General features: G+C 56.8%; 1 protein-coding gene across 14 annotated transcripts in view; it reads right to left on the bottom strand.

Moving 5' to 3' along the window:
• The window catches only part of NF2 (NF2, moesin-ezrin-radixin like (MERLIN) tumor suppressor), a 46,380-nt gene extending 30,274 nt beyond the window's left edge, over positions 1 to 16,106 (bottom strand). For 13 of the 14 annotated variants that reach the window (XR_013957922.1, XR_013957923.1, XM_080628416.1 and 10 more), the window contains exons 1-4: positions 15,932 to 16,106; positions 5,006 to 5,131; positions 3,870 to 3,992; positions 1,413 to 1,496 (exon numbers count right to left, since the gene is read on the bottom strand). Coding sequence is in view for 12 of the 14 variants with exons in the window: in XM_080628416.1 (XP_080484542.1) it covers positions 1,413 to 1,496; positions 3,870 to 3,992; positions 5,006 to 5,131; positions 15,932 to 16,045 (447 nt within the window). In the remaining 2 variants the exon portion in view is untranslated. The other variant, XM_080628412.1, reaches the window with a different exon arrangement.
• Between the last annotated feature and the right edge of the window lie 3,491 nt (positions 16,107 to 19,597).

Here is a 19,597-nt window from a genome sequence, read left to right as displayed (position 1 = left end):
TCTCTCCAACAAAACACAGCCCCATCAATATTCTGACAACGAGGAGAAAACCTTTTCCTAGTAAATTCAAGCATTCATCACCAAAGAATATCGGTGCACATCACCCAGGGCTGCAGCCTGCACACACCTGATGGGCTGTGAGGCCCATTATATGGCAATGACAGCGACAGGACAAGGAGCAATGGCCATAAACTAAAGCACAAGAAGTTTCAGCTCAACATGAGCAAGAGCAACTTTCAGCTGAGGGTGGCAGAGCGTTGCCACAGGCTGCACAGGGGGTGGTGGAGTCTCTCTCTCTGGAAACATCCCAAACTCACCATCGCAGGATCACAGAACCTACGTGATTCTGTGTGTGACCTGCTCTGGGTGGCCCTGCCTTGGCAAGGGGTTGGAACTTGGATGATCTCCAGAGGTCCCTTCCCATCCCAATGGCTCTGTGATGCAGAAAAAGCCACGGGGGAACACTGAGGACAGGCCCCTGCTTGCAAGCAGCCTGGACCAAGCCCTCTCTTCAGGCAGCAGAGCCAGACCCCCTGTCCTGTACTGTCAGCTAAAGAGGTCTCAGAGACCAGAGCCACCCTGCTCCTCCCAAACTGCTCCTCCTCAAGGACAGGGATAGGGCCCTGACACCAGCCTGAGGTCCTCTGAGCCAAAACACCTCCCTGCATGCCATCCAGAGGCAGGACTGCCTGCAACAGGAGGCTACAGCAGTACCATAGCTGGGCTGTGATCAGACTCGCTCCCTTCCCAAAGACATTATCTCTGCACAAACCAACTGGAGATCAGCTGCAGGAGTTGTTAATTGAGCAGCAGGACATGTTGTGCATACACAGGGATAAACTCCCTTCCCTCCTGCAGGAACGTTTCCACTTCTGAACCTCGGGCAGCTCCCTCTGCTGTGGGCTGCTGCAAGCTGTCCAAGGCTGCCTGCTCCAGACGGGAAATCCATGTTCTCCTAAATAAATCCTCAGCAAAACACAGACTCCAGAGCTAAGGAATGAGGGGAACTTGGTGACCGCTGATGTCTTCCTCCACCTAGCAAGGCCAAACACCCAAGATCAAGGCAAAAGCCAGGAAGAGCCCTTTAACACTGCAATCACATCATGTGGCAAAGCTGCAGCACTCAAAATAAAGTGGTTCTCATGATGACAACTATTCTGGGGGAGCAGCAAATTCTAAGTTCCACGGCTGGTTTGCCTCTGGTTACAGCAGTAAAGGAGCAACACGAAACCATCACCAGCTGTGCTGCCCCATTCCTGGCAGTGTTCAAGGCCAGGTTGGACACAGGGGCTTGGAGCAAGCTGCTCCAGTGGAAGGGGTCCCTGCCTGTGGCAGGGGTTGGAACTGGAGGAGCTTTCAGGTCCCTCCCAACCCAAAGCCAGCAGGCCCCTGGAGCATCCCCCTGTGCCTACCTTGGCTTGGACGGCATATGAGGCCAGCAGGACGGAGGCTTCAGGAGGACAGTAGATCTTCTCATCCAAAATCTGCTTCTTCACCTGCACACAGCAAAGGACACACCACCCGCATTCAGTGGAGCAGTGCAAAGCATGACTGGCACAGCAGATGGGTGCAGTTTGCTGGATCTCGAGCTGTCAAGCACACAGTTAACACTGTTCCTAACACCCATCACAGCTCAGGCCGGGAAGTATCCGGTGGCTGGGAAGGGAAGGCTCAGCCTTTCACAAGCCACCTTTTTCCGACAGGTTTGTGAGAAGAGCTTTATTTATCTGTGCAAAATGACAGAACCTGCAGCCCCCTGCTAAAGGCAAGAGGCAGGGAAAAGGTCTGGTGTGTAAACGTGGAGCCTAAGGCGGCAGCTATGGACTGATGGGACATTATCCACAGCACTAAACCAAACAGAAGTGTGCAGCGAGCCTCTGAGCACACAAAGGTTTTGCTCTGGGATATTCAGGCCTCATTATGAGTCAGTGCTCACCTGTGCTGGAGGCTAATTCCCTCCAATCCCAGAGGCAGTGCTTTTAGAGCAGGCAAAGCCCTGCACAGCCTCCCAGAGGAGCACACGTGCGGCTCCCAGCAGCCACAGCTTTACCTTTCCTGGCTTCTCCCTATTAAATAATTCAACTTGTCATGTTTGATAGTTTTGGGGTTTGCACACTTTATTTTCCTGAATAAAGGCAGGAAAAAACCCAACATTCCATTTCCTGAGAGACTTAGACGGATTGTCACAGAGATGCAGCAACATCAATCCGAATTTGTAACATGCTGAGTCCTCAGCGTTGGTTACGACACAAGCACAGAGGATATTCTCCTGCAGTAAGATAAGAACAGGAGAGTTTGCAGGCTGATGTGTGCTTCCATTTCCCACACGTGTTACAGGAGCCCAGGCTCCTCTCCCCATCAGAAAGCCAAGCAGCACAGTCACAGTCTGCATTTGTAACACACAGCTTTAACTGCTTTTCCTCTGATTTTCCCTTTCAAAGATGCCAACAACGTTTTTCCTCATCAAGGATAAAGCCCATGGCAAAGCAGACGCTTTAAAACAGCGCCACAGAGACACCAGTGCATGAGAGACACCTTGGGAATCAACAGCAACACTCTGCATTTGGAAGGCCTTCAGCTCTTCAGAACGAAGATGAACTTTGGAAGAGTGAGGAGCACCACGGGCAGGTGAGCGCACTGTGACAGGCAGCCAGGGCACACTGCCTACAGGGGTGTTTCCTGAGCATCCAAATCCAGGTGAGGCGCTGGCCCAGGGTGCCCAGAGAAGCTGTGGCTGCCCCATCCCTGGCAGTGTTCAAGGCCAGGTTGGACACAGGGGCTTGGAGCAAGCTGCTCCAGTGGAAGGGGTCCCTGCCTGTGGCAAGGGTTGGAGCTGGAGGAGCTTTAAGGTCCCTTCCAACCCAAACCAGGCTGGGATTCCATGACACAGCTTCTGACATTTAATCTTGTCTGAAAGAGAGCTCCAGTGAGAGCAGCTCTTTGTTACCAGCCACGCAGCACTGCTGCAACAGCATCACCTGAGCTGGTTTCTCAACACAAAGGTTTATAGTGTACTCTGAAGAAAGACAAAAGCCTGAAGATGGGTTCACCACTTTCCAAATGCTTAACATAAGGGCAGGAGTTACGGGGGCAGGTGGGACCAGTTGGGTTTCCCCTTCTCCTCTGCCTTTGCCATCAGTCTCCAACAGAGCTTCTGGGATTTCCTGCTGCTCCAGCTCTTTGAAGGCTGCTCTGCAGCGAGGTGAACCCTGCTGTACAGCCTGAGCAGGAAACAGGCTGTCTGCGTTCTGTTCTGCAGGATGAAATCCCCCTGCTTCACATAAGGATGCTCTCATATACAAAGGCAATCATCATCCCTCAAGCACAGCCGATCCCCACACCCTGGGGATAGGTGGACTCCAAGGCTGTGTGTGTCACTCCAGCTCACACTGACAGGTCCATTCCCCCCAGCTACCACATGCTACCATTACCAATCCCCTGCTCATTCCTGAGAGCCACTTCAGGAGGTCTGCAAGTCTGCTTCAGGCAGACAAACCACCTTTGGCTTATTTTAAGAAGGTTCTGTTGTTGAAGACACTCCCTTTGGAGAGATGTGAACACAACGATAAGGATGCACACTCTGCTGAGCAAGTTTCTGAACCTGGAGCCTTAAAATCATGGAATTGCAGACTGGTTCAAGGTTGAAGGGACCTTAAAGCTCATCCAGTCCCAACCCCTGCCACGGGCAGGGACCCCTTCCACTGGAGCAGCTTGCTCCAAGCCCCTGTGTCCAACCTGGCCTTGAACACTGCCAGGGATGGGGCAGCCACAGCTTCTCTGGGCACCCTGTGCCAAACCTTCTTGCACTTCTGCTTATGTTGGCTCCTTCACTCTTGGGTTAGACAACAGTGCCCTGAGAGGGCTCCTACCTGCAGGAAGAACAAGTGCTGTGTGATTTCCTGGACCAGCTCCTCCTCTGCATTCTCAGGATAAAATTTGGCCAGGAAGTGAAAGGTGACGGGCTCCTCTGTTGGAACATCGTGATCCAGAACCTGTGGGATACAACAGCCATTCAGCTTCCTCAGCGCTGTCTCCTGGAGCCCAGACACAGCTCCCTTCTGTTGAGATCAGCACAACTTTTGTCAAGCACTTTACATCTAGAAGAGAGAAACCAACCTAAATAGTTCAGAAACCACAGCTAAAAAAAGAACCCCAATGTTTCTGACACTTCTAATGATGCAAAGAAACAACAGCAGCAGAAACAAACAGCATGTGAAATGAGACAGCCAAGGCTGATCCCCATTGCTCTGCACACGTGGCCTCTCCCCAGCAGCACTGGGCAATGCTGTATCCTGCTATGCCACCACCCAACCTCCTCCTTGCTTCCCTGCACTGCCTCCTTTTGTATTTATCGCAGTGCTGCTCCTCACCACCTTTCTGTTGCACTGGGGCACTGTTCAGTTCGGATTCATGCTCATTCAAAGCCTTGCCATGACTCACGAGACACCCAGGCCTCCCTCACGGCCTCAGTTTCCGGCGGTTTTAGCATCACATCCTCTGGATGCAAACAGAACCACAGCTATTGCCTCCTAACCCACCCCGCAGCGACCTGGACGCTTGTGTATGTGGGAAGCATTTTCTCCCCCATCTCCATCTCCTTTTCCCTGCTCCCTAACTCTGTGAACATCTCAGCAGCAGAAGCCAAAAGGCAAGTTCCCTTCTCCTCCAATGGCTTTGTTGCTCAGGGGCACAGAAGAGACTTTCAGGTTTCATGCACGTTACACGCACCCTCAGGTCCTGCATCCCAGCAGGGATGTATCCCAAAATGCCTCAAGGGGATTCCATGTGGATGGTCTGAGGCTTCACAGCTCCAAAGGAGCTGGGCTGGGGTATCTCTGCCAGCTCTTCCCACAGGGAAGAGACTTCATACACAGGGATGAGATTTCAATACACTTCACCCAGTTCACTTCAATACCAGAGAGAACACAACCTCAGGCACTCAAAGAGGAAGGTACATTCTCCCGTGCCATCCCACACAACTTCCCAAGGGAAATTTGTCTCCAACCTTCTTGTCCATTTTGAGCCAAGCCACAGTATCCTTGATAATGTACTGAAGCCCAAAGAACCAGGTTTCCCGGAGCCCGAGCGTCCTGCACACCAGGTCAAACAGGTCCTTCCCTTTCCACTTCACCTGCAGGAAAGCAAACAGGAAGCAGAGTTAGAAAGATGGATTTCAGAACGTCACTTCCATCACCCAAATCCACGCTTCTGTCCTCTCACAAGTCTTTGAATGCGTGGAGAAGGCATCTAGTACAGATAAGAAAGCATCCTAATGAAGTAGGGCGCTACAAGGATGCTGGGGATGGACTCTTCATCAGGGACTGCAGTGACAGGACAAGGGGTGATGGGTTCAAACTGAAACAGGGGAAGTTTAGATTGGATCTAAGGAAGAAATTCTTTACTGAGAGGGTGCTGAGGCACTGGAATGGGTTGCCCAGGAAGGTTGTGAATGCTCCATCCCTGGCGGTGTTCAAGGCCAGGTTGGATGAGGCCTTGGGTGGCCTGATTTAGTGTGGGGTGTCCCTGCCCATGGCAGGGGGGTTGGAACTGGATGATCTTAAGGTCCTTTCCAACCCTAACTATTCTATGATTCCATAAGTAAAGAAGCCTGGTTTGGGCTGAAGGGACCTCAAAGCTCATTCAGTGCCAACCCCCTGCCACAGGCAGGGACACCTTCCACTAAAGCAGCTTGCTCCAACCTGGCCTTGACATCCCTCCATCTGATCCCATCTGCAGATCACCAGCTCCTCCCTCAGTAGGAAACTGAGATGTGATTTCCCCCTCCCAGAAACACCCCTGCAAAGCCCCTGCTTCCTCTGGCAACCCACCAACACTCAACAGAGGGACCTGAGGGCTCCTTTCAGGTTCCTTTTGAGCCCCACACTGCTCTGAGCAGCCCGTTTCCAGCAAGAAACAAAACCCACTTTGTGGCTTCAATGCCTGTACCCATAGCCCCAGGAAGCACTCACGATCTCCAGGGTCAGCAGAGGCTCGCTCAGAGCATGTTTCAATAGAGTCAAACTGCATTTGCTGCTGGGAACGGTGGTGACAAAAGCAGCTCAGGAGCAGAGCAAATTGCTCCTGCTCAAGGACCGTGTCCTCCGAGCAGTCCTGTGCCTGCATCTCTGCTGCTGCTGAAGTTTGCTCATAAAACCAGGAGGTGTTGGGAGGCAGAAAGGTGAAGAGGGCCATAAACCACATTAATCTAATGTGCCAAAACCACTTTGGTTGTCCATCTGCACGGTGGAAACAATTGCTGGGCCGAGCCATATGGCCAGCACTCTAAAGCCCCAGGGCAAAAGGATCTGGGCACATCCTCTTGTCACTACAACTCAATCTTGGTGCCACCTGGACAGCATCAATATTAATGCTGAGGCAGTGCAGGGCTGGCTCCTGCTGTCCCCCACTGCCGCCTCGTGGGCACAGCCACCCAGGACCAGCCTCTTCCATGCTGCTGCTTGGATTCAATGAGGGTGGCTTTATTGTCCCCCTTCCCAGAGCACACAATGCACCTGGAACAGCACAAAGCCACCACCCCAGAGGCTTGCCACAGCCTCTCTGCCATTCACATCAAGCACTGGCAGCACCTCGAGGTCAAAAGCAGCAGGAGGAGCAGGTTTTGTGGTGCTGTGATTACAAACCCCTAATTCCACACATTTTGCTGGCCTCTGCTCGCCACCAGCTCGGCACAGGAGGGCTCAGATGCAGAACATCTTTCTCTGGCCATTATGTGAAGAGGGAGGTTAACTTGGGCGTGGAGACAAAACGGAACAAGACACATTTAAAGAGCTCTTTTGTTTCTGCAGACACATCAAACTGAGCAGCCATCAAAAGGCTGCTTCTTGACTAGAACTGAACTGCTCTGCATAAACCCTCCCCACCTTTTTAGCTTCTCCTTCTGCAAAGACATTTCAGCTTGAGAGGAGCCATCGGTGCCTGCACACACACAGCCCTGCACCAAACCCGCCCCAGGACAGGCTCCTGCGTGCATCTCCTCCCTGGACACTGCTCCACATCCCATGGGATCAGTGTTGTGAACACACACACCTCCCGTCTGCGATTCCCACCGGCCGCAGAGCTCCACACAGGTACCCGAACCTCAGTCCCGTTCACCCCACTGCAGCAACAGGCACAACCCAAAGCTTTCCTCCCCAAACGCAAGCAGTTTCAGAGCATTAAAGCAAGAGCCCTGTGTGTTTCCCTTGCAGTTTTAACCCGGTGGTGGCAGCAGCTGGAGGCATTGCTCCTGCAGCTGGATTTTACACCGCTGCTCTATCGTGCGTGTGGCAGCAATAATGTATTTAACATTCCTGCCTGCACGGTGCTAAAGCCTCCCGACCATAACGTGGCACAGACATCCTCCCCGAGTGTGCTGAATTACCTTCATTAAATATATAAATGGAACAGCAGCCACATTTGCTCCAACATGCATTTCATTCCACACCTCGGTACTTAAAATGACGATCTGCATTCAAGCGGCAGCTTTTGACAGCTCAACTCCAACTGCTCTGCGGGCAGGCAGGAGCTGGGCCCTCCTCACCCTCACTTGATGGGCTCTGTGACATTAACTGCTGCATTTCCTGCTTGTAAAACCCAAACCCAGCACCCCGAGGCAGGAGGGGATGAAGAGAGCTGCTGGCAAGGGGCTGGGGGACAGCCAGGACGGGGTAGCAGCTCCTCATCCTGTCCTCAGCCCGTAACAGCATTCCCTGCTCTGAAGTGACACCTGAAGCACAGGGATGGTTTTGCAAGGCACTGCCAGCTCCTGAAGACAAAGCACAGAGGTTCAGAGCAGAGAAGCCTCTCAGTTATGTGCCAGAGGGGCTGCCCTAGAGCTCAGCCTGCCAGTGAAACCACAACCACCTGAACCTGGAGCGGGAGGCATCACTTCAGCACCCTCCATCGTAGCTCTGGGCTCTCCCATGAGCGCAGGGTGTCAGATCTACCCAGTGAGTTGCTGTAGGGATACGTGGAGAGCTGCTTTACAAACAGGGGGAGCACTGCAAGGCTGTTACTCTGCAGAGCACGAATTTATGTGCTTTACTAAGCAGGGAGCGCTCACGATTTATCAGCAGAGCGGTTTAAGTAAACAGCACTAAACACTGAAAACTCAGCAGCCACTGGCTAGAATGGAGCCATTCCAGAACAGGTTATTGGCATCATCTTTTTCTCCAGGGGAGACATCGCATTTGGCATCTCTTAACAGGGTTTGCATTATTTATTAACCTGCACCAAGAGTCATTTCCAAGCAGCAGGCAACGGGACGATTTATTTCAGTGCACAACCTTTCTGTCAGGTTTCACAAGTGCTCCCGAGCCAGCGACTCAATAAAAGCAGCCACGGAACGAGCACAAGGGTTATGGGATCCCCTCCATGTGCGGGACAAGGAGGGAGGCCAAGTACTGCAAGAACTGGGTGCCAGAGGGTGCAAGCACCCTGCACGGAGGGAGCTGAGCAGGGGGGAAGCGATTCCCAAATCCACTGGCAGAGGCTGATGCTTTGCTTCCATCCAGGTGGAAAGTGGGGGTAAAAGGGCTTTTTTAGGCAGTTAAGGCTCTGGTTCCTCACGTGAGCAGCTCTCCTCAGACAACAGCGAGGTGCCCAGACTCCAGTGGGCAGAAGCTGGCTCTGCCTGGGGCAGCAGATGAAGATCTCACCTCCTTGCTGTCACAAGCACACACCGCTGGAGCTTCAGGCAGGGTCAGGCTGGGGAAGAAGGGCACCTACAAGTGACTGGAGGACGTTAAGGCAGCACTCAGCAGCTCAGCCCAGAGAAAACCCTTCACAACAGCCCCCCCATGCAGCTCAAAGCAGCCACCCGACCGGAGGCACGGGGCTGATGTGTGACCTTGACGGAAGGATAACACCTATAGAACGGTTTACTGCACCACTTCACCCTTCAGGAAGGCAGAAAAAGGCTTTTCACCTCAGCAGATCGTTTTGCCCAGTGTTAGCTCTGTGCTGGAGGTGAGGAGGGAGCCAGGCCCCTGCTGTGGTGATGTGACAGCCTCAAAGACCAGGCAGAAAAGGGCACCGAGCCCCAGGCAGCTGTGTTCAGGCTCCATGTCTGATGTTCTTGCCTTTTAGAAGCAATGAGAGGATGGGAGACCTTTTCACTGGAAGGTGGCAGAAGGGAGAAGCAGGGGCTGAGCTGCACTAACCCCCTGGGAAGCAAGGCATGGGTAGGCTGTACCTACTCCTCATCCCAGCAGGAGATGCCCAAACCACCCACCCACAACAGTTTACAGCTGAAATGGAGGTAACTTAGACTGCAGACCACATTTATTTCACCTGCTGGACTTGAATGATAACAGGAGTGCCCCAGACAGCCATTTATCTGGATTTAAAGTTCATTTGGAGCAAACAGGGAATCAAATATGCACTATTCCAGGGTTTTTTCCAACCCAAAGTGATGTCAAACACCTTCACTGCCGCAAGACAGGGCTGTAAAAGTTATTTTTATTTACTAAAGCTACACAACATCTCCATAATGAGCTTTTAATTAAAACCTATTTCTGTTAACCACTGAGGAGGCCAAAAACGCACCCAGGCGTGAGGAGGCAGATGGTGCAGCCAAGCACATTGTGTGGTGTCTGCCCAAGGCAGAGCCAGAGCAGGGGACAGGGACAAGAAGCTGCTGTGGCCATGGCCAGCCAGCACTGAGGAGTAGGAGAGGCAGAGGGGACAACAAGCAGGGATGTCCCAAAGCCTCCTCTTGCTCCAAGTTGGGTCAAGCAGCACCTCAATGCAGGAGGAGGAGCTCCAAGAGGCTCAGGGAAGGGTTTTGCTCACACAGGGAGCTCTGGAGTCCTGTGCCAAGGTGCACAGGGACGCAATGCCTTGGTGCTGCTGCCATAGGGTCTGCATTATAGTACCTTCTCCTCATCCCGGGACATGCACAGGAGCGATCCCAACCCTAGCCCGATGGACATGGGGTATTCCAGCACAAGCCTGGCCTGCTCTGATGCTCCTTGGCATGCTGATGGCTCCGAAAACACAGCTTGCCCTAGGGAAAGCCAAGCCAGGCTTTAAGGAGACAGGGCCTTGAGCCCCTTGGGCAAGGGCAAGTTTAACTGTGAATGAAGCAAGGTGAAGCCACGTACGCTGCCAGTCCCATGGGCTGCTTGATTTTCATAGAGTCCCAGCCTGGTTTGGGTTGGAAGGGACCTCAAAGCTCCTCCAGCTCCAGCCCCTGCCGCGGGCAGGGACCCCTTCCACTGGAGCAGCTTGCTCCAAGCCCCTGTGTCCAACCTGGCCTTGAGCACTGCCAGGGATGGGGCAGCCACAGCTTCTCTGGGCACCCTGGGCCAGCGCCTCAGCACCCTCACAGGGAAGAGCTTCTGCCTAAGAGCTCATCTCAGTCTCCCCTCTGGCAGGTTCAAGCCATTCCCCTTGGCCTGTCCCTACAGGCCCTTGTCCCAAGCCCCTCTCCAGGTTTCCTGCAGCCCCTTTAGGCACTGGAGCTGCTCTCAGGTCTCCCCTTCAGGAGCCTTCTCTCCTCCAGGCTGAACCAGCCCAGCTCTCCCAGCCTGGCTCCAGAGCAGAGCTGCTCCAGGCTCATTTGCTGTCAGAGTGCTGCCTCCCAGCTTCCAGTAGATTATTTGCAGGGCTGTTTCTCTGTTCAAGCACCTCTCATTTCAAAAACCACCACTTGAAAGAAACTGCCTGTGCATAGCAAATAAAAATAACTAAAAAGAGGTATTAAACAGCATCAAAACCAGAGGCTGCGCAGCAAGAAAGGAAGATTTTCTGTCCCGAATGCCTCCCCTCCTTCCCCTTCACATCAACACACCTCCCCTGGACTAAGCAGACTGAGGACTGACAGTGGGGTTTGGACCATCTTTGGAGGGAACTGGGGAACATGGGCTTTCATAACCAGCTTACAAGGAGCTGCAGTGGGACACAGGGATGTTTCAGATGCAGGGGAGGCAGGGGGGAGCCACAGGGAACCCATGTTCACAATCACCCTTGTGTGCCTTGTGCAGAGCTGAGCTGCACCAAGCAAGGCAGTGCTGACAAACTCATTCCCAAGTGACACTGCTGGGAATTCTGACTTCGGAGGCATAAACCCCTCCAAGACCTGAAGTGAGATAACAGCTCCCGTATCAAGAGACTAGCAGCAACCAAACAGCACAGACCCCCAGGATCAGGGCAGGAACCAGAGCACTGACCTGACTGCTGGTACTCAACAACTTCCTGGAGATCATTCGGTAGCTGAGGGCTTTTATTTCCTCTCAGCTTCTCAAAGCAGCGCCTACTGCCCATGGATTCATCTTTTCCACTTAACTTACAGCAGCTCAGCAGCCCCAGAGCTCACTGCCCCTACCAGCACCACCGCACTGCTGCTAAACACGTAACCAGGGATGGATGGATCCTTATCCAACTCCTTCCAAGTATCCTGCAACACAGAGGAAGCTGAGGGCACCCTGCTCCCTGCTTTCCTTCTCTTGCCTTTTTACTGTGCTGCAGTGACTGGATAGAGCTCAAAACTCAGCCCCCATTTACTGCACCAGCTCTTACTCAGACACTTATTTGGGCACAGATTTTCCGCACCAAATCCTGGCTTGCTCCTGGCTCAGAGGATGAGCTTTAGCAGCTCAGCTACACAACAACCTGCATCTGATGAGAGACTAAAGCTTGGCCACATGCTGCTCAGATGGGGCCTTGCCGACTTACAGGTGAACAGAGAAGCTTTACAACCAACCTTATCTCCCTGGCCCTGCACTGAGTGGGGCACTGGGCTAAGAAGATCTCTTTCAGTCTCTGGACAGAGAGGAACAGCTTAAGCACTGAAGCAGTAACAGGATGCACGTTTAGACCAGCAAATACATCACTCCAAACCTGCATCTCCTTGCCGCTGGAACACTGAAGCTGTAAAGCTTTTCCATCCAGTTTTCATGTAAGACCCACAGAAGCCGCTGCTCTCAAAGGACTGTGGATGGGATGCAGCCAACTGCACCTCAGTGAGTGCCCATCCCTGCAGAGGCTTCAGGCCCACTGTCACACACAGGCATGAAGGAAAGGGTTAAATCAAACACACACCCTTCAGAATCCCAGAATCCCAGACTGGTTTGGGTTGAAGGGACCTTAAAGCTCCTCCAGTTCCAGACTTCTCCCACAGGCAGGGACCCCTTCCACTGGAGCAGCTTGCTCCAAGCCCCTGTGTCCAACCTGGCCTTGAACACTGCCAGGGATGGGGCAGCCACAGCTTCTCTGGGCACCCTGGGCCAGCGCCTCAGCACCCTCACAGGGAAGAGCTTCTGCCTAAGAGCTCAGCTCAGTCTCCCCTCGGGCAGGTTAAGGCTTTCAGGAAAGGTGCTGTGGCTCAGAGACAGTGCCAACCACCCGACTGACTTCTGCAAGAGGAAGAAATGGGCAAAGAGACGCACAAGACCAGAAGGAAGACTGCTCTGTTCTCCTGTCAGCCAGGGAACTTGGCTCTAGGAGGAGAAAACCCCGCACATCAGTGTATGTGAGACCAACCTGGCCCCAGCCACCACCACCCCACCGGAGGGACAGGGCGGATGGTGCCTTGGAAGGGATGGACTCAAGATGTTGTGGCAGAGATAACAGATAACCAACTACCTCATGTCAAGAGGCACCGTCGAAAGCACCTCACTTTGCCACATCAACCACCTCCATCTGGTTCAGGGTCACCATCAGCAAGTTGCTCCCTTGGGGTGACACTGGCAGAGGAGACCACCAGGCATGGCTTGACCTTGGGAAGGTGAAGCAGCCAGGGACTGGTTTAACCCTGGGATTTAAGAGCTATGCAAATGCCTTTCCTTCCTCAAGAGGCTCTCAATTAATGAGGTGCGAGGCTCAAACAGCTGTGCTGGAGGTAACAGAAAGGAAGACACTCACTTTGTGATTTCCCCAAACAAATTACAAGTGGTTAAAGTGAAAGCCCAACTGTGATTATTGAGCTCCATCGCTGTCTTAGTGAGATTAAAATTTCATTTCTATGAATTATTTTAGATTTAGCCTCAATTTAGAGCCATTATTTGCAGAGCAAACAGATGCAAAGCAGGTTTAATCTCTTCAAATACACAGCTGGGGATTTGCACGGGGAAGGCTGAAGAATTAATACAGGAAGAATAAGGAGCATCCCTGCAGCGATGGAGGTGTTGGTGGGGTCAGGAGAAGAGGAACAAGAGCTGGGGCTCAGTTTGCACCAAGTCACCTTCAGCCCAGCTCCAAGCACCAGGCCCCACAGCCCGTGTTCAGCCCTTGAGGGCTCAGGCCTCTGCTGTCCCTGCCTCGAGGTGGGGAGGTCGCCTCTGTCCTGCATGGTGGAAGTGGGAGTTCTAAGTAGTGACAGCCCAGAACACTCCAGAGCTCTGCAATGAAGTTTAAAGAGTAAAACAAAGAGCAGTTACATGAACCCCACACAGAGAAGCTTTGATTGCTCACCTGTATTTACCAGCAGCATGATCAATACCTGTCCACGAAGCCACTGCTTTGAGCTACATTGACAGTCAGCACACCCAGTGTCAGCATCCCCAGAATGGCCACACACCCCCTGGGCCACTCACCAGCTTTTGGAGAAGGAAAAGGGGATGGAAGCAGCATGGTAAATGCTCAAGCAAGGCAAAGAGTGCAGAGGTAAGGCATGGAGATGAGCAGAGGCTTTGTGATGGGGCAGAGGGGGGACAGAGACCTCCAAAAGCAGACAGGACAGAGCACGTGGCAGGGTGACAGAAATGAGCCTCCTCTGCCTGAGCTGCAGCCCCTGCTTCCCCAGGACCTGCACCCTGGCATGTGGGGGATGTAGGAGGGAGCAGCAACTTCCAACTGCCCCATCCTGCTCTGAGCACCCACCTCACAGCTCCCTCCATGGCTGCTGGGCAGGACAAGGCCATTTGGATGGGCAGCCTGGGATGAAGCTGAGGGGGCAGCCTGGACCAAGCAGCAGAACCATTCGTGCCCCCTTCCTCTGCCTGCTCAGCTGCTGTTTATCATGAGCTCTGAAGCCCAAAGCAAGGAGCAGTTTCCAGCACCAGGTACACAACAAAACCCAACCAGAGGCACAACCCTGAGACTACAGACTCACAGTGGAATTGCTGAGCTCCCCAGGAGATGCTGCCTTCAGAGAGCAGCAATGGCAAGGGACAAGCACAAGAAGCCAAGAGATAGCAGTGATTCCCCCTGCCTGGCTTGGCAGGAGCAGAATGCCCCCAGGAGCAAGCTGCCAACGAGATCTCCATCCCGGTCCGCACGAGGTACCATTGACAGCTCACAAAACCCATCTCAAGACCCCCCAGGCAGCACACACAAGACTCCTGCTGTACCTCCTGCCACTAATGCCCTGAAGGGTTCCTCCTCCCCAGCCTCCAGCTAGGTCAGGAATTCTCCTTCCCATCCAAAGGGAGCCACCACACCATGCCTGGGGCTCACCACGCTGCTCCCTGCACTCCCACCTCACCCTGCAAACCTTGGGACAGGGGCTGGATGCCTTCAGGAGCAGCAGGGTCCTCCTCCTCTTGGGCTTTCACATGGGACAGCCAAGCCCACCATGGGCACAAGCTCTGCTCCTGGCTCTATGTCTTACCATGGTGAGGACCACACCAAGCCCTTCCCTGGGCCACTGTCCCACGCCATCTCCTCCCTCACCTGAGCCCCAGTGACTGAAGGCCACAGGGTGTGCCTGATCCAACCTCAAGCCTTGGGTTTGGGGTGTTGCTGCAGACTCAGCAAGCCAAGAGCTTTCCTCAGAGCCCTGTGGGACAAAGATGAGGACAGAGGCCTGGCCAGGGAGCTGGGCTGCTTGAATACAGCTGGAGTTAAACACACACCTCGCCTGCACACAGCCTGCACCAGCCCCATCTGCATCCCAACGACTTCGTCTGTGAAGGGCACCACCTGAATTCCCAGTGCCAGGAGGCCACATCCCTCAGGCACCAGCTCCAACAGGACCATACCCACAGCTCAGGCTGGCAAAGCCCACCTGCAGCAATGAAGCTTTTGGGGCAGGAACCTCCCCGAGAAGTCATCAGCAGAGGCACAAGTTGAGTGGTCAAATCCCACCTGAGAGCGCTGCCTTATCCCTGACCCCAGCACAAAACAAGTGGCCACTTCATTAAGGGCATACGTGAGAACTGACTTTTCATCACACGTTATCACTGGCACCCTTGGAACAACCATGCAAGAACACTGCTAGGCCATTCAAACCCTCCTGGCAGCGTAATGGGCACAGCCACTGCCCAAACTAAACCCTTAATCCCTAAGAAGGGCAGAAAGCCACCCCTGCTCACACACACCGGAATTCCACCACGACTGGGGTCAGGCTCCTGGAACAGGGGCTGTTAAATGGAGTTAAGCTGCGTGGAGGTGGCTCTGCACGGTCCCATCCTTCCAGATGAGCCGAGAACACAGCAACGACCAAGGAGACCCAGGGAAAACCCCGCACACAACGGGAGGAGGCACCGGGACGCGACCCCCGACCCCCCCCTGCCCTCGGGCCGGAGCTAGGAACTGCCAAGAACATGGAAAACTCCTTCCTGTGTGTTTGTGGAGCGCTTTGAGTGGATCCTCATTGATTTAAGCCTCACCAACCGGATACTGCGAGCCCCGGCCTCCTCGAGACAGCCGGTAACGCACAGGGGGTGACTTTAACTGTGACAGCGGGGTAACCATGGGGTGTAACCGGGATAAACCTGAGTTATAACCACAATAAACCCGGGCTATAACCGGAACAAAGCTGGATCACAACCGGGATAACCCTCGGCTCCAACCGGAATAAACCCCACTTCCAAGCCAGCCCCCAGCCCAACACCCGGTCCCGCTCCCACAGGCCCCAGGCCGCAGCCCCTGCTCCCACCAGCGGCCCGGGCCCACACCCGGGCTTGGCCCCGCTGCCGGCCGAGGCGGGAGGGTCGCGGCCCACCTCAGTGACCCCCCCCTCACCGGGAGCCCCGTCCCGCCCCGTCACCTCGCAGCTGAACTCCATCTCGGCGTCCATGGTGGCGATGCGCACGGTGAACGTCTTGGGCTGCTTCCTCTTGAGCGAGCTGAAGCTCATGCGGGACGCGATGGCCCCGGCCATGGCGGGGGCAGCTCAGCGCGGCGGCAGCGCCATGGCGGCGCCCGGCCCTCCTCCCCGCCGACCCGGCCGCACCGCCCTGCGCCCGCCCTCGTCGCAACGCTATTGGTCCCGCTCCGCTCTTGTCCCGCCCCCGCCGCGCAGATAAACCAATAGAAAAGCACGTGGTGGGAGGGACTCAGCTGTGATTGGGGAAAGTGGATGTCACTCAAATGAGGGGGAAGCTGCGCCCTCTTGTGGCGGGAGAGGCACGCTGCACGCCGTGCACTGCTCAGTGGCGCATGCGTGCAGTGGGGTGGGGACGGGCGCTAGGACCCAGCAGCGCGGGGCGGGGGGTCCCGGTGAGGCGGGGACGGGGGGGCTGCCCCACCCGGGGGTCCCGGCTCTGCCGCAGCGCCCCCGGTCCCGCTCCGGGCCCCGGGAGGGGCCGAGCCCGAGGGAGGGGGCTCGGGAAGGCGGGGACAAGGGGCGGGACCGGGGCAACGGGGCTTGAAATGGGGCTGGGACCGGGATTGGAGCAGGGACAGCGGCACCGGGACAGTGGGGAGGGACCGGGACAACGGGACAGGGCTGGGAATGGAATCGGGACAAGGGGACTGAGATAACGAGACTGGGACTGGTACATGAGGACGGGACCGGGACTAGAACCGGGACAAGGGACGGGACTGGAAACGGGACTCCGGGACCAAGACAGCCGGGACCTGGACAGAGGAACGGGAGTGGAACCGGGACAACGGGGAGAGACTGAGACCGAGACTGGAGCAGGAACAACGGCACCGGGACAGCCGGAAGGGTCTGGGACGGGGTCTGGGACAACGGGACAGGACTGGGACGGAAGCCGGGGCAAAGGGACTGACACTGAGCTGAGATAACGGGACGGGAGCCGGGACAAAGGGACGGGACTGGAACAGGGACTCCGGGAACAAGACAGCGGGACTGGGACAGCAGAACGGGAGTGGAACCGGAACAACGGGACTGTGGCAACAGGACTGGGACCGGGATAACGAGACGGGACCGCGACTGAAGCCAGGATCAGAACAACGGCACCGGGAAAGGCACAGCGGGGCCGGGACAACGGGACCGGGAAAACAGGACGGGACCGGAACCAGGGCAGCGGGACGGGACAACGGGACCGGGACAACGGGACCGGGACCAGCACCGGGGCCGCGGTACGGAGCCAGGGCTGGGACCGGGCCGGGGAGACCGGGCAGGGCTGAGCCCCCCCCGTGCCCCGCTCCCCCCCCCGGGCCCGTCCGCCCCCGCCGCGGGGAGAACGGGGCCTCTGTGCCCGCGGACAATGGGGACATTGACGGGGCGCGGCCCCCCCGTGTCCCCGCAGCTCCCCCATGGCAGGCGCCGACGAGACCCCCCCCAGCCGCGCCCCCCACCCCGCGGGCCCGGACACCCCGGTGGGTACGGGGGGGATTGGGGATGGGGGGACCGGGGATGGGGGCATGGGGAGGTACCGGGGGCAATGGGAACCGGGGGGGGGTCACAGGGAGCTATGGGGGGGCAATGGGGGGGTATGGAGGGGGGGGCAATGGGGGCTGGATGCTAAGGGGGGGCAATAAGGTTTAGGGGGCTATGGGGGATCATGGGGGCTATGGGAGGCAATGAGGATATGGGGGATCCATGGGGGCTGGATGAAGGCAGGGGAAGCTATTGGGGACAATAAGGTTTAGGGGGCTATGGGGGGCTATGGGAGGCAATGAGGATATGGGGGATCCATGGGGGCTGGATGAAGGCAGGGGAAGCTATTGGGGGCAATAAGGTTTAGGGGGCTATGGGGGGTTATGGGGTCTGGGTTCAGGCAGGGGAAGTTATGGGGGGCATCAGGGACTAGGGGTCACCCAAGGGTGCTATGGGGTGCTGGGGGACCCATAGAGGGCTATAGGGGGTATAGGGAGGGGCCAGGGGAGCCCTGGGGTTGGTCACTGTGGGGTGGGGAGGGCCTGGGAGGAAGCCGGGGGGTCCGGGGGGGGGGGTCCGGAGCCCCCGCCCTTGGTGAAGCCCCTGCCCAGCCCTGCCGGGCCGTGCCGCGGGTCCACGCCTTCGGGAAGGGGGGACAAGCGCTGCGCAGGGACCCCCGCGCCCCCCCCGCCATGCGGGGCTGGCTGCGCAAGCAGGTGGGGGCTGAGGGGGGGCTGTGGGGTTTGGGGGGCAGAAGTGGGGGGTTATGGGGTGGGAGGGAGCTGGGGGGGCCGAGGTGGGAGGGTTTGAGACTGAGGGGGACTGGGGTGGGGAGTACGGGGTATGGGGGGCTGAGGGAGCTGAGGTGGGGGTATGGGATGTGGGGGGCGTACGGGGTTTGGGGGGTCTGCAGTGGTGGGGGATTGCGTTGGGGGTCTGGGGTGTTGGGGGGTCTTCGGTAGGGTTACAGGATTCGGGGGGTCTGGAGTGAGGGTGCTGTGGGGTTACGGTGTTTGGGGGATCGGAAGGGGTTTGGGGGTCCTCGGGGGTGATGGGTTGGGGGGGCTCAGCCCTATGTTCCCCCCCGCCCCAGGACAGCTCCGGGCTGCGCCTGTGGAAGCGGCGCTGGTTTGTGCTGGTCGATCTCTGCCTCTACTACTACAGGGGTGAGAGGGGCTGGGGGGGACGCGGGGCCTTGTGGAGGTTGGGGGTCCATGGGGGGCATCAGAGATCCTTGGGGTATGGGGTCCCTGGGGTATTGGGGGTCCCTGGGGGCGCTGAAGGAGTCGCTTGGGGGGGGAGGTTTGGTGGGACCCGGAGATGATCCCTGGCATCCCCCCATTGGTGCTGGGGGGGGTCTCAGGGTGCTGATGGGGTCCCCCCCATTGAGACCCCTCTGCCCCCCGCAGACAGCAGCGAGCAGCGAGTGCGGGGCGGCCTCCCCCTGCCCGGCTACGAGATCCGCGTCCTGCCCCCGGCACCCCGCGCCCCGCACGCCCCCCAGTTCCTCTTCACGGTCAGCATCGCCCCCTGGAACCCCACAGCCGAGGGTGCCCCATGGAGGGGGGGGGGCACACAGAGGGTCCGGACCCCTCCACCATGGGTACCCTCGTCCCCAGGCCGAGCACCCCGGGATGCGGACTTACTGCCTGGGGGCCGAGACCCCCGAGGAGCTGAACGCCTGGGTCTGCGCCCTGCGCCGGGGAGCATCGCCCCTGCCCCGGTGAGGGGGTACCTGGGGGCCGGGGCCATGGGGCAGCATGGGGGAGGGGAGGCTGAAGTGGGGGGGTTGTGGGGTTTGTGGAGGGGGGCACAGAGGGTTTTGGGGGGTCACAGTGGTTTGGGTGTATTTAACCCTTTAACCCCTGTGTCAGCGCCCCACAGGAGCCCCGGAGTGCGGGTCCCCCGTCCCCCCCGTTGCCCACTCTGTGCCCCCCCCTGCACGCTTCTTGCTGCACCTCGGGCCCTCCGTTGCCCCCCAGCAAGGTGAGCACTGAAGGGGGGACCGCTCTATTTAACCTGCCCCATGGTGACCCCAGAGCAGCCTCCTGCCCCCCATCCCGTGGCTCTTGGGGGCTGATGGGGGTTGGAGTCTTCACCCCCCAACCTAACACCGAGTGCCCCCCCCCGCTGCTCTGACACCCT

The sequence above is a fragment of the Psittacula echo genome (assembly GCF_963264785.1).
Source record: "Psittacula echo genome assembly, chromosome: 13".
Lineage (NCBI taxonomy): Eukaryota > Metazoa > Chordata > Aves > Psittaciformes > Psittacidae > Psittacula > Psittacula echo.
The sequence above is the reverse complement of the archived record's forward strand: the minus strand, read 5'-3'. Positions and strand labels throughout refer to the sequence as shown.